This window comes from Phacochoerus africanus, chromosome 10 (genome assembly GCF_016906955.1).
Source record: "Phacochoerus africanus isolate WHEZ1 chromosome 10, ROS_Pafr_v1, whole genome shotgun sequence".
Taxonomy (NCBI): Eukaryota; Metazoa; Chordata; class Mammalia; order Artiodactyla; family Suidae; genus Phacochoerus; species Phacochoerus africanus.
The window spans coordinates 85391094-85406881 of record NC_062553.1 but is presented as its reverse complement, the minus strand read 5'-3'; the positions used below and the strand labels follow the sequence as shown (position 1 = coordinate 85406881).

At 37.0% G+C, this 15788-nt stretch overlaps 1 protein-coding gene across 6 annotated transcripts in view; it reads right to left on the bottom strand.

Moving 5' to 3' along the window:
* The window catches only part of INPP4B (inositol polyphosphate-4-phosphatase type II B), a 694433-nt gene that overhangs the window by 61811 nt on the left and 616834 nt on the right, over window positions 1–15788 (bottom strand). For 5 of the 6 annotated variants that reach the window (XM_047798899.1, XM_047798894.1, XM_047798895.1 and 2 more), the window contains 4 exons: window positions 15270–15393; window positions 14110–14227; window positions 8510–8650; window positions 3464–3561 (listed from right to left, as the gene is read on the bottom strand). In XM_047798899.1, the coding sequence (XP_047654855.1) occupies window positions 3464–3561; window positions 8510–8650; window positions 14110–14227; window positions 15270–15393 (481 nt within the window). The remainder of the gene's footprint in view (window positions 1–3463; window positions 3562–8509; window positions 8651–14109; window positions 14228–15269; window positions 15394–15788) is intronic. The other variant, XM_047798897.1, reaches the window with a different exon arrangement.

The window sequence follows — 15788 nt, the reverse complement described above, 5'->3', positions numbered from 1 at the left end:
CTGGGTCACTCCTCATTTAAAGGGGAGAAAAGGGAACATTGAATCTGCTCCTTCCTCCAAAGTCAGGAGCCCTAATCATGTATGAGATGCATGGCGACCCTGATTAGTTAGTGCTAGTGATTTATGGCAGGACTTTATTTTGCCAACCCAGAATTTGTGCCTTGATGCTTTAGGTAGGTACGAAAGGGGCCTTGAAATGTCTACGAGATCATCCAACCTATCTGGAAGATCAGAGCCAGAAGAGAAAGAGACACTCCTACCTGCCCCGAGGGAGTTTTCCCAGGTGAACAAAGGGGCCTGTGAATATCATGGGGGGTCTGAGGGGAAGAGCTCCTGATGATGTACTGTGCCTTAGAGTCAGGGAAACAAGAATAACTGTCGAAGAGCTGTCTCAGTAAGCCAAGAAAATGTGAATGGAGAAATTCACAGCACATGGCACCCAGAAAGAGTGAGCAGACCTCCCAGCCATCAATAGCTGTCTGATACCAATTTCATACATATATATGTGTGTATGCCTACATATATGTATCTACACATACACACGTATATATTATATTATATTATATTATATTATATTATATTACATTACATTACATTATATTATATATAAATATAATTTCTTGCTTCAGAAGAAGCAAGAAGAAGTCTGAGCAAAGACTGACAAGAAAGGGATTGCCCATGCCTGGCTTCCTCCTCTGTAACAGGCACTTCCCAGCTCCAGACCCCATGAATCCTCCAAGAGAGGGAGAGAGAGAGACCATCCTTCCCAACCAAGCCTTCCCCTAATGGCCTTTCTGCAGATACAAGGAAGATGCAGGTGGAAGATAGCAATACTTGAATGTGATTGAATATCTCTCCCAAATGAACTTGAGATTTTTAAACAGATTAGCCTACAAGTCATGAGACTGTGCTGAATACACTGAAAGGAAATCAGTACTGCTATTTGGCAACTTTCATTCTATTCACCTCCCCACTACTAACTCCTGAGAAGGGAGTGCTCAGGATAAAAGTTTTCCATGTGGAGATTGCTGAGGTGAGATGATCCACTGAACCTGCTACATGTTCAACAGAATGAGAGAATATGTGGGGAAGAACATATGTTTTAGAGCATAAAGGTTCTCTAGAATAAAAGGTGAGAGCCAGTTGATTGGGAGTAAATATATAGGCTGAAATGGACTTAATGTATAAAATCCTGATATCGCAAGCGTTGGGGTCATCCCTAAGATGAACAAAAGGTTAAAACATCTTTTGTGAAGTAAGGAAAATTTTTTATTTGAAAGCATGTAGACTTTGACTATTTAATAAATCATAAAAAAGTGTGAGTAAATTAATGGACCATACATCTAAAATGGATGACTAAGTGAAAGCATTTTCAATATGTTTAGAGCACTAACTTATCTATTTTATGCTACTACAAATTATTAACCTTTATCATACCTTTATTCACACTTTTATACCTGGACTCACACTCTTACACCTTGAGTCACACTCTTACTAAAGCCTTTGGTTCTTCCCTGAATGGAGTGCAACCCAAAGGATGCTTTAGGTTACGACATTTCTGCAGGAGGAATAATGCCACATATGTTGCTGTAATTGCAGATAAGGTTTGGACTTTCGTAATAAAAAACAACCAGAGTCACATTACACCTTCATTCTGTGCCAAATCTATGATAGCGTTGCCTCGAAAATAACTTGACATAACAGGAAACAAAATATCAGGAAAAAAATCAGTATATTAACACAACTTATTTAGACTGATCTAATAAGATTGATTTGATCCAAGAGCCCATCCTGTTTGCAAAGATAAAATATATTTACACGTTTTAAAAACATGAAGTAATATTTAATTAGCAATACATTATATAAGGTCTCGGGTTCTTCAAAATTTTAAAACTTACATTCTTATAAAGAGTTTAAATGACTTGAATGTAGAGATCACTTTGTAGTTCATATCTCAGAAATACTTCAACAATTGCTTATACATACTTTTTTTAGGTGCATAATTATTTATGTATAGTATTAAAATCTTTCATAGACTTTGGCCAACAACCTACTTTTTAATGTATTTATGCTTTGAGTAAGGATGGTATAGCACTGGTTCTCAAACATTAGTGTGGATGAAAAATCACCTGGAAGGCTTATTAAAACACAGACTATCAGACAAGTTCAGTAGATCTGCAGAAAGGCCTGGCATTTGAATTGCTAACAGATTTCCAGGTGATACTAATGCTGCTGCTTCCAGGACCTCACTTTGAAAATGACCCATATAAATAGAAAGCAAGTTGTTGATATAAATTCTGGGAATTACTTCGAAATTACTAGTAACTGCAAAAAAAAAAAAAAAAATCCCCCAACATCCAAGTTATAATAAACTTTTTCTATTAATTACTAATGTAAAATAGTTTTGTGCATATTAACTTTCCAAGTAAATAACAAATTTAAAATTCTTAAGTATGCTGGCTGTCAAAAGAATTTTTCTATCTTAACTTCATTTTGGCCTTAAAAATATTTTGTGTGAAATAAAATAATATGAAAACAGCAGTAAAATTTCTAACTATACAGACATGAATGCACTTATGGCACTATAATATTTTGAAGCAAGATCAATGCGTTACAAAAAAACCCTAAACATTCTGCTACCTAAAATATTTCAAACAGAATAAGAATATAGCTCAGTGAACAAATTGCCAGTGAACAGATGAAAGGCAGACTTTTACCACAGCTTTTGGTTACAAATATTAAGATATTTCCTACTTTACTAAAATCTATCTTCTTATCAATGTGAATACCTAAGTATCTCAATTTATTTATTTATATGACTTATGAACTCCAGAAACATTCTTGATTCTCTGATTGGCACTGCTCAAATGTTAAAGGCTTAATTTTGTAGGAAAAAGAATTGCAGAACTGAATAATGGCACAAAACAAAACACAGAATGTAAAGCACATTGCTATAGGCTTGTGCCCTAACACTGTCGCATAAATATTGTAACAAATATATTTAATACTTTGTTCCTTAACTTGTATCACTTTTTGTTTCCTATAGAGTATGTATTCTGATTTATATATATATATATGCAAGATATTTTTATATGTAGCATAAATCAGAAACCTAAATCTTTAAAATCTTTTCCAAGGTTAAGAATTATACAACATTTCTATTGGACTCAATTGAGATTTCTAATTATGAGCTCCTTATTTTTAACTTTTAGCATTTTCCAGTGGCACTGAAATGAATGTCCTAACTGGAGCAGCAGGACACACTTGAGTGCAATCAGGGCAAGGAGGCAGGTGGTGGCCAGGCCACCTTGGCAATCAGTCTTTTTTGGTGCAGACAATCTCAAAATCATTCTCACATTCCTACCCAGTGCTTTTTTCTTCCATGGACCTCTATGTCTGACCTTGACTGAGGATTATAATCAAGAAATTATTATTGTTGTTTTTCTGTAACTTGCATACTTACAATCAGGAGGCATCTTTTCCATAAATACTGTGTAATATTCTTTCAGAAGTTCAAAATTTTCCTGATTAATACTTTCTTGCAAAGAGACATCTCCAAACCTAAACACAGGAAAAGGAAAATAGTTAGGGATTACAAAATAACACCCTAAAGTGACATTTTTTTTTTTATCTTTTTTAAACGGAAGACAATAGTGTTCTAAGGAAGGGGTCTCTGTTGTTTTAAGCACATTGCACCATGGTGAGTTCAAACATATTCTAGTTGCCACTGGCCCTGATTCCACGAATCACTTTTGACACACCCCACTATTCTCACAATCATCAAAGGTGAACCTGAATGAAATACAAAATCTAAAACACCAGCGTGCGTGCCTTGGCATAACTGATACTCAGTCAGTGTTAGTTTTCCCACCTCTGCAGGGCTGTATCTCCAAAGACATAAAAACTCTTCCCTTCTTCCCTCTTTTTAATCCCTGCAATCTTCCTCTTCACCAATGACAGTGTGAGGAGAGGTCCAGAAGTTCCAGGACTGGACACTGCGCCACATACAGTCTTACACACACTGTCAATTGCTGTAGGAACAGGTAAGGCCCTCCAGCCTCCCAGGGACTAAGTCCACTTTTTTTTCTGTCCACACCGTGAAAGACGCCAGCTCTGCACTGGTACTCTTCTACGACCTTCTCAAAGCAAAACCCTCTACCTGTATATCCCAGACCTTGTGTTTTCTTTAAGCATTTCCCAGGCTTAAACTTCCTGTCTTCTTGCCTCTCCATAAAGGAATGCTATACAAATGGCTTCCAGTATGTATCGCCATCCACATATTTCCACTTAAATATGTATTTCTAGAGTCAATTGAAAATTTCAAAGTGAATCATCCCACCCTGCCTCAATTTCAATGGAATCAAAAAAATGAAACCACCTCCTCCTTTTGTTTAGAAACAAGGCACATTTTTAACCTCCTGCCATTAATTCAGGCACCCTTTTGGATTTCCTCTGTTTTTCCCACTCCATCCACTATTCACTGATATATTCGCATCTCTGATATCCTTTCCTTCTTTTTCTTTACCATTGTTATAATAAATAAGGTATCTAGATATAGCCAGCTGAGATTGGATATAAAGCCTCCCAAATACCCAAAGTGCCACGCATCCAGGCTCCTGTTCCTTCCAATCTGTTCTTTACATCATGGTCATGTCACCCATTCATTCAACAAACATTTATTTAACATCAGCCAGTAACAGGTGCTACATATGCAATGAATGCAATGGTGGAGAACTTAATCTAGCACCCCTTTCATCTATCAGCTCATTAAACTTCACTATTATCTCCTTTCCCCATAAGAACAAAATCCAGTCTCCTTAGCTTAGCAACTAACTTCACAAAGACTTCCAAAATCTCTTGTTTGTGGCAACGGGGTTGAATTCTTCTACTTTACCGACAGGATTTTGATGCTTGTGGGACCCTTCACATGCTATTCCTCCCCTGATTAGAATGTCTTACTTGCCCTTCCAGCTTGATTAATTTCTATTTGTTCCTCAAAGCCCTGTGGAAGGCTCATCTACACTATAAAACCTCCCTGATGAAATGCTCTCCTATCTGGGAATCACTTTCTTTCCTCTACTAATCCTGTCCCTTCTACAGCTTTGCTTATTGCATGAGTTGAACAGTGGTGTATCATTTATTGACCTGTCTTCCTTACTGGATAGTTCTTTCAGGGTGGGCATCATATCCATTCTTCTTGTTACACTGCCTGCTCCCTGAACACCACAGCTTGGCAGAGTAGTGTGTGACTCAATGCTCAACAACATTGCAGAGTTAAGTTTGGAGGACAGGAATACAGACCTAAGAAAATCTACAGGAGAGCTACCCTGAACTCTGAAATATGCTCTCTTAACTTTTTAAGACATTATAATCAACTAGCATTTTTAAATTATCATCCTTGGAGTTCCCATCGTGGCTCAGTGGTTAGCAAACCCAACTAGCATCCATGAGGACTCAAGTCGATCCCTGGCCTCGCTCAGTGGGTTAAGAATCTGTTGTTGCTGTGCACTGTGGTGTAGGTCACAGATGCAGCTCGGATCCCACGTTGCTGTGGCTGTGGTATAGGTTGGCAGTTACAGCTCTGATTTGACCCCTAGACTGAGAACCTCCATATGCCACGGGTGTGGTCCTAAAAAGACAAAAAAATTAAAAAAATAAATAAAATTATCATTCTTGCTGGATTAATATTAGTATTATGAACTGAATGTTTATCCCTCAAAGATGATAGGTTGAAGCCCTAACCCCCAGTGTGGTTGTGTTTTGAGACAGAAAGTCTAAAGATGTAATTATGGTTAAATGAGGTCACAAGGGTGGGGACCTGATCCAGTAGGATTAGTGTCTTTGTGAAAAGAGACCCTGGAGAGCTGGCTGCTCTCCCTGCAGACACAAAGAAGAGCTCTTGTGAGGACACAATAAGAAAGCTGAAGACAGGTCTCACCACACACCAAATTGGCTAGAACCTTGATCTTGAGCTTCTCAGCCTCTGGGACTGTAAGAAATAAGTTTCTCCTTTTCGAGCCCCCCAATCTGTGGTATTTTGTTATAGTAGCCCAAGGAGACTAGTCAGTACTTATTGAAAAATGGATAGGCAGTACAGGTATTCTGGTTATGGCTACATATGTAGCAACATATCACCTGGAATATATGGCATACCTAAAATGTGAGTGTTGCCTGGAAAAGCTCAAAATTCAGAATCAGCAAAATGAAGCTCAGAGAACAGAGAGGAAGTGATTTGCTCAAATCAGTAGTTGGTTAATATCTGAGTGCCAGCCTTCCTGCTTCTCTTTGTTTTTCTCTATTTTGCAATCATGTCTTCTTTTCAAGTCCTATGTGTTTTATCATACAGCATCCAGGTATGAAAAAACACATTTTTAATATGCAAGACAGATAAGAGAGAAGGGAAGGGAGGAGGCATTTTTTTTCTTTTTATGGCTGCACCTGAAGCATATGAAGTTCCCACATCAAATCAAAGTTGCAGCTGCAGGCCCATGCCTCAGCCACCATAACAACAGATCCAAGCCACATCTGTGACCCATGCCGCAGTTTGTGGCAACTCCAAATACTTAACCTACTGAGTGAGGCCTGGGATCCAAAACACATCCTTACTGACACTATATTGGGTTCTTAACCTGCTGAGCCATAATGGGAACTTGGAGGCATTTTTTTTTTTTTTTAATGAAATGACTATTAACTGAAACAGTCACAATGACATGACATGTAAACTAACCTAATCTAGATGGTCTGAAAATATAATCCTAACTATTCTTTGAAAAGTCTGTAAGTAGGGAGTTTCACATGGCTCTCAAGACAACACAGGCCTTTAGCTTACTAATTCAAACTCAAAGCCTGCTGTACTTAATCTAAGGTACCAAGAAGAGATCATTTAAAGTGCTGTTTTTTCCCCATAATTGTGTAATTTATGTTCATAAATATCATTTACTTCAACCAGTGAACTTGCTGTGAGACAACACATTAGAGCTGACTGCAGTACAATCTGATCTTGCATAATGATTTGTAAAAGTGCTTAATTATTGAAGAAAACTTGTACAACACAGCGACTAAAATAATATTCTGATTTTTGCATACTATAAGAAAAGAGATTAATAGCTTCCACACAGTTTGAGATTAAACATGAGATACAAAGCTAGCATGCAATTCTGTAACTGGCAAGTGAGAATTATCAAAACCTATGCTGTCCAGAAAATCTTCTGGATAAAAGGGAGAGAAGGAGAGATCATTGAAAATAATAGCTTAAAAACAGGCATCTGAGTATCACTGAAATTCAAGAGGACTATAAACTTAGTGGTATTTTTAACTCAGTAGAAAATAATAATAAAGGATTAAAACATACTTATCAAGTCATGGCAAAGAATATGCCAACCACCAATGTGGAAAGGAGACAGAGAATGAATTATTGACAAGAAAGTATTTTAAATATTCTCTACATGTTTTTCCTGGGGCGGGGCGGCGGGGGGAGGACTTTTCTGGACAGGCCTTATAGCAAGAAAGTAAATTCTTCCTCTAAAATCTTTTAAATATGTGTTCTGTGAATCTTAGCTCTTAACCATGTTTTTGATAATCTCTCTATATAAGCCATGTAAGAGGCAAAAGTAATTCCTTTGTTTGCTCAAAAAGTGTTTTTGATAGTCACTTATAGAATCATATGTAGTTATCTTTTGTTTGAGAAAGTTGTTATAAAAAGGTATGTTGCCCTCCCCAATAACAACTATTTTAGTAAATGAAACAAAAGGAAAAAACAGTGTGTTAGGTCCAGAAAATTTTGACACAATTAGCAGAGTTTACAATGTCAATACAGATGAGATGGAAGATGGTGTGAGAAAAGTAATGTATGTATATGTATGACTGAGTCGCTATGCTGTACAGCAGAAATTGACACAACATTGTAAATCAACTATACTCTAGTAAAATAAAATAAAATGAATACATATAAACATTTAAAAATTCTAAAATTTAATATGCACACATAGATATTTGGAAAATGCAGAAAATTAATCCATGTGACTAATTTGGCATTGACACCAATATTTTCCTTGTTTTTTTTTTTTTTTTGCATTTTAGGGCCAAATCTGCGGCATATGGAAGCTCCCAGGCTGGGGGCTGAATCAGAGCTACAGCTGCTGACCTATAGCCACAGCAACACCAGATCCGAGCTGTGTCTGCAACCTACACCACAGCTCATGGCAATGCCTGATCCTTAACCCACTGAGCGAGGCCAGGGATCAAACCTGTATCCTCATGGATACATTTCCACTGTGCCACAATGGGAACTCCCAATATTTTCCTTGTTATTTTGTCACATTTAAATTTGATGTGGGCCAGGGATCCTTAAATATGAGTATTTCTCCTTACCATATCAAATAACTCTGTACTGATAAGAAGGAAACTGTTACATGTGAATCTAAGTTTTATGAGCAGAAACATGTAGAATTACTCAGCATATACATAACAATTAACAAATTCAAGCACCGATCTTATACTTGAAGCTTACCTCTCAGCAAGAGTTTGCTGCTCATTGATTCCAACATTAAAAAGTACTGGATACACACGAAGCAATTGTCCTTCTTTGATCTGCAGAGGGAGTGACTCAAACAGTCTTGCTGGAAGCTTCACTTCTACCACATAATGTTCACTGAAGAAAGCAGAGGACAGAGACAAGCAGCCTTCCTTATTTCATTCAATTTTATGTTACTTTAGATTCATTGGAAAGAAACAATAAAACAGTTGGAATATAGCACTGATTTAGGTTTTTGGCTGCTATCTGCTTATTTTCTGTTATTAATTCATTCAATAATCATTTCATTCACTTCACTATTAAATTACTTGGCATAAAGCATTGTTTACATTTGATTTATCTCCATTACCCTGAGCTTTTTTTTTAGGAAAGGAAGAATATTTAGTGAATATCTGTATACTAGAGCTACCTGCAGAAGAGCTTCAATATTTATTTTCTTGATTTAATTATTTTTAAAACCCAATATTAAGAATAAGAAAAGCAATTTAATGATGGATTTTTCAATATTTTGAAACTAAGGGGCCAAATCATTTATAACATTGTTTAGCATGGCCTAATTACTATTATTGATGAATCTCCCTGTTTGTGATGGTTTGACGGAAATGTAATAGTTTCAATATTTAAAGTATAAACTTTGGCGTTTCTGACCACTTTGCAACATTAACATATCACAGGAACATTTTTTCATTGGAAATTTCCACTAAAAATTACTCCTAATGTTTAATGTTGAACATTTAAATTAGGATTCACAAAACAAGGTCATCAAAAATAGCTGCTTGTACGAGTTCCCGTTGTGGCTCAGTTGTAACAAAGCCGACTAGGATCTATGAGGATGCGGGTTCAATTCTTAGCCTCGCTCAGTGGGTTAAGGATCTGGGCCACAGACGTGGCATGGATCTGTGGCTGTGGTGTAGGCCAGCAGCTGCAGCTCTGATTTAACCCTTAGCCTGGGAACTTCCACATACCATGAGTATAGCCCTAAAAAGGAAAAAAAAAAAAAAAAAAGCTGCTTGTATATTTTGAAACTTGATATCTTCTGATCCAGTGTAAATTGAGTAATGTAGAGTTTCACTCAGAATTTAAGAAAATTCAGGTTCTTCCAGAATTGTATAGAGTGTTGGGGTTCTAATACATGTATGGAAAAAAGAAGCACAGACCAATTATTGTCTCTTTTTGAAAATGTTTTAAATTTCTCCTAGTGTAACATTACAGCTATGTACTCTGGATCCTTGACCTTGAGACTTGTTTCTTACCCAAGTTTAACTAGATAACCAGGAAATACTATCACTCCAGCAAGCAGGGATGCTAGCTCTGCCCTCAGATGGATGGACACATTCTTTTTTTTTTTTTTTAAATTGTCCTTAGGGCTCTTTACAATAGCCTGGCTAACCCAGGACTGATGTTAATTTATTTCAAGTCTTTCAGGAATATAAGATTCAATGAGTCAGTCTGTATTTAAAGGCTGCTATGAAGGTGACACATTATATACTTTCTTTAGGGTAACTTTTTGTCATCTCTATTAAAATATAATTGATATAAACTCATGTATTTTATGTGTATAATTCAGAATTTTATCAAATTTTCAGAGTTGCACAACCATGACCATAATCCAGTCTTAGAAGATTTCCATCACCTTAAAAAAATCCAGAGTTCCTGCTGCGGCTCAGTGGTAATGAACGAGACTAGTAATCATGAGGAGGTGAGTTTAATCCCCAGCCTGTTCAGTGGGTTAAGGATCCAGCGTTGCCATGAGCTTCAGTGTGGGTCACAGACACAGTTCGGATCTGGCATTGCTGTGGCTTGTGGCTGTGGTTGTGGCCAGCAGCTGCAGCTCCGATTTGACCCCTAGCCTAGGAACTTCCACATGTGGCAGGTGAGGCCTGAAAAAGCAAAAAAGCAAAAACAAACAAACAAAAAAAACCCTCTCATGCCTATTTGCCTTCAAATCCCAACTCCACTGCTAGCCCCAGGAAACCAGTGATTTACTTCTGTCTCTACAGATTTTACTTTCCTAGGTATTTTGTATAAATGGAATCATACACTATATAGTCTTTTATGCCTGGCCTTTTTCATTTAGCAAGACTTTTAAGTCATGTATGCTGTAGCATGTATTAGCAGTTATTCCTTTTTATTGCTGAATGGTGTTCTATCGCACAGATATACCATATCTCATCTGTGCATTCAAGTTCATGAACAGTCAGATTACTTCATGGTTTTGGCTATTATGAATAAGGCTGCAATAGGCTTTCATGCATTAGTTTTTTGTGGACATATGGTTTCATTTTCTCTTGGGTACATACCTGAACTTCATATATTAATTTTAGGTTTAACTTTTTAAGCAACTGTTAAATTGTTTCCAAAGTGGTGGTACCATTTCATATCTACACCAGTAATGAATGAGGGTTCCAAGTTTTCTATATCTTTCTAACACTTGCTACTGTCTGACTTTTGGATAATGATGATTTACCATGAGTGGAGTGGTACGTAATTGTGGTTTTAAATTGCAACCTCCTAATGATTAATGATGTTAAGTATGTTTTCATGTGCATATAAGCCACTCATATATCTTATTTGGCAAAATCTATTCGAATCCTCTGCCTACTTTAAGATGAGATTTTTCAATTCACTTTTATTGATTTGTAACATTTCTTTACTTATTCTGGACATGTCTTTTACCAGATATAGGAATTATGTCTACTTTCTCCCAATCTGTCTTTTTGTTTACCAATTGTCTGTTCATTACTTAATGATATTTTTAATGATTAAAAGTTCATAATTTTGAGTAAATCCTATTTATCAAATAGTTCATTTTATGACTCTATATTTTGGGGTCATATAAAGAACTTTTTAGCTAATACAACTTATCAAAATTTTCTCCTAGAAGTTTTACAGTTTTAACTCTTATATTTAGACCTATGATCCACTCTGAGTTCACTTTTAAGTATGGTGTAAATTGATGTTCTTAATTTTTCTTTCTGCATGTGGATAACGAATTGTCACAGCAACATCTTTTGAAAAGATTCTCCACCCTCCACTGAATTGCTTTGGCACCTGTGTCAAAAGTCAATTGAACTTATATCTGGACTCCAAATTTTGTTCCATTGACCTACATATATGCATGCTTATGCCAGTACTTATACAGTCTTAGTAATTATAGCTTTATAGTAAGTTTTGAAATCAAAATGTATTTAAAAAAATTTTTTAATAGTTATTTCCCCAATATTTTTTTTTTCTACCGTACAGCATGGCGACCCAGCTACACATACATGTATACATTCTTTTTTTCTCACATTATCATGCTCCATCATAAGTGACTAGACATTTTCCCAGTGCTACACAGAAGGATCTCATTGCTAGTCCATTCCAAAGGCGATTGTTTGTATCTATTAACCCCAAGCTCCCCAAATCTGGAGTTTTCATCATGGCTCAGCGGTAACAAACCCAATTGTAGTATCCATGAGGACACAGGTTTGATCCCTGGCCTTGCTCAGTGGGTTAACGATACGGCATTGCTATGAGCTGTGGTATAGGTCGCAGACACAGTTCGGATTCCCACATGGCTGTGGCACAGGCCAGCAGCTGTAAGCTTTCATTTGACCCCTAGCCTGGGAACCTCCATATGCCGTGAGTGAAGCCCAAAAAAGACAAAAGACAAAAAAAAAAAGTAAAATCCTCCAACTTTGTTCTTCTTTCATAAAACCATTTACAGTATTCTAAAATCTTTGTATTTTCATATCAAATTTAGGTTTAGTTTGCCAATTTCTGCAAAAAAGACTCCTAAGATTTAGATAGTATTTGCACTGAATCTGTAGATTGATCTGTGGAGAACTGCCATCTAAGCAGTATCAAGTATTCCAATCTGTGAACATGGACTGTCTTTCTCCATCCAGTGGATTTTATTAATTTCCCTAAGTATTATTTTGCAAGTTCTGTGTCCAATGCTTCGATTACTTCGGGAAATTTGGCCTGAGATAGTTATTCTTTTTGATGCTTTTGTGAAAAGAATTGCTATCGAAACACCATCATTCCCAACAACTTTTAAGAGTGTGATTTTTTTTCTCTTCTCTGGTCCACATCATGTCAGCCCTTTCTGATAGGACACTGCTGGTTTTTAATGGGCTGATTTGCCCTATGCAACTGTGTTGACAAAACTGGGGGTCAAGGGAGCACCCCTGGGTCAAAATGCCGCAGACTCGAACTAACCTACCCAATGCTCCTAAGCTTTTTAAGACTAAGTACTTTTAAATTCGTGTGCCTACAAACTTAGTCCTTGGTCCTAAGGTGGTTGTTTTAGAGAATCCTGCCCACTTAAATGCTGTTTTTTGGAGAGAGGGTTTGCTAGGCTGCACACTTTGCTGTTCTGGAAGTTTCACTCTATATGGTAGCTTGTGAATTTAGATACAGCCTGAAGAACTGTATCTAAAGCCTAAAGAACTGTACAGCCCTCAGAAAAAGCATCTGCACTGTGCCGAAACCAAGTGGCCTGGTGAGCCTCCCTTGTAAATTGTGATAAAAGTATCAGTTTCCCACTTTTGATAATAATCTTGACAGTAATACGGAGTGGTACTATTTTCTAGGTGTGTGTATGAGCAATTTCATTTCTCTTTCTTTCAATGAATGGCAAATTAAGCATTAGTTTGCAGATGAAATAACTAGCTGCATGAGGATGTGTTATTCTTTTATATATAAGAAACAGTTACCTTTCATTCAATCATGTATTTCTTGGCATCTTTCCCACAAAATTTTAAGTAATGATATGTTTACTAAGAAGACAAGTTTAGTTTGAACTTCTAGATTCTCTCTCCTCCATCTCTCTCTAGCATGAAAAGGGCTCTCTCTTTAGGAAATTCATATTGTTTTCATTGTAATTGGAGAATGTTGCAGAATTCAAACATCCTCATGCAGCAATGAAAAGTACTAACACCAGAATGGTTAAAATGTGGAGGACTTCTGATTACAATGATTTACTCAGGGAATATAATTCTCCATTGGAGGTCTCTTTTACATGACATCATTTTTCTTAATTATTTCTGATATTTTGCACATCATACACTGACCTTCAAAGCTATTTATTTAAAACCATTCTCGGAAATCTCAGTCTGAGAGTGAATAGTCAAAAATAATTAAGAAAAATGGTGGTAGGTGCCCCTGATACAGGAATACATTTGCAAAAATGTTGCTGCTTTTAACAGAATTTAATATCAAGCCATCTCAAGAATTATGACACTATTAACCAAATGATTCCAGCAAAAGTTAAAACATCAGAGCTTGAGACTAGATAGTAATAAAGAGAAAAATGTTTTTCTCATGCCTGCTATTATTTTGAATTCCTCCTATTTCATGGGGGAGCATTACCACACTACCACCTCGCTATAGTACGATTCATAAATGTTCATGAGACTTCTAGGAGTTTTTTAAGATCTTCCCATGTCACCTACACTCATTTCTCACCAAAAAGGGAAAGAGAACAGAGGAAACATGTCCAAGCCAAACCTTAATTCTCCCTGGCTCCTTGATCAGGGGTTCATTAAAAATAGCTAACAAAGCTTGCTCTTCAGGAAACGGGTACCACTTACCGCCTTCCTGTTATAACTGGCAAGACATCATTGGATTTGGCTTCAATTATTTTAAAAGCGACTTTCTTCAAATCTGAAATGCCAACAGCCATGTCCTCTAGCATTCCGATTTCATCACCTAAACAAGGGGAAAGGAGCCTAGATACAAACATACTCTTTGAAGAAAATGTCACTCTGTATCACATCTTCCTCCTGGAATTTGCACTAACATTTTAGTGAATGAGATTCTGAATGCATTCTAAACACACTGTCCTGAGTCTGAAGGTTTTCATCAGCAAAATAAGAACCTTTTCAACTGACTCCAGCTGTCCACCATACCCTTTGCGGGAAGGAAGGACACAGACTTTCGCTGGAACACTAGAGAGAAGCTTAAATCCTTTTATGACCCAAAGTATCATGCAGATCTCTTTCCGTCCGCAGGAATGACATTTGATTGCTAGAAATAACAGAGATGGCTGAACTGAAGATCACTGACCCAGGCTTATGCTAGTTTTATATCTCAATATACTGACAAAGTCTAAGAAGGAGGTAACTAAGATTCTAGATCAATCCTGTAGAATAGAAATATAATGCGAGCCACATTTTAAATTTCCTGATATTTTTAAAGAGTAAAATTTACAAAGGTAACGTTAACTGTAATCTATTTTCCTTTAGTCCAATATATCCGAGATAGCATCTCAGCTGTAAATCAATATACGGTTATTAATTATTTATTAATTATTAATATAAAACTTGTTTTCTCATAGTCTTTGAAGTTGGGTGTGCGCATCTAGGACATTGATTTGGGCTAGATACATTTCAAGTCTCAATTACCACACCAAGCTATGTATTGAACAGGGCAGCCCTAGACATCACAGAGTTGGGATTTATACATCCAGTCACTGAAACTATGTTGGCAAAAGTCTTTTATATTTAAAAAGCCAGATGGCTGCTCAGGACTCCACTGTGAAATAATCTATAATTCCATTTTCAAAGCATAATGAGAGTGAGAGCACAGTTACCAGGAAAATGAAAGCAAAGTATGAAAAAGTTGCCTTCTTTCTGTAATGCTTGACATAAGGGAGGTTTACTGCTCATTTTTAGGTCTAACTGAAGAATCTATGGGTCCTGTGTCTTTATTCATAGAAGCATCACCTTAATGTGAACTAAGCAATACTCACTGTATGTACTTAGCAGACCTTCATACTGTGCTATCAGTCCCACAGTGTGAAGCTGCTCTAGGAAGCCAGGGTCATACAGACTTGTGTGCAATTTGATGACAAAACCACAAACCAATCCAGCAAGCTGAAAAAGAAATCATTGAAGTTACTGGGCTCTGCAAAGTTTAAAACTCCTTAAGGCTTTTGAGGCTTTACAGATATAATTAGAAATTTTATACACACACACACACACACACACACACACACACACACACACACACACACATCCATTTTGGACCCCACCACTCTAGTACAGCTTGAGGAAGGCAGTGCTAAATGAAAGGGGAAAGACCACAGACTGGAATCTGCAAATCCTGTCTCTCCCATTTCTAAGCAGTGAAACCATACAAAGTGGTTTAACATTTCTAAATCTTTTTTCTTTCTTTTTAGGGTCGCACCTGAGACATATGGAGGTTCCCAGGCTAGGGGTCAAATCAGAGCTACAGCTACCAGCCTACACCACAGCCACAGCAATGCCAG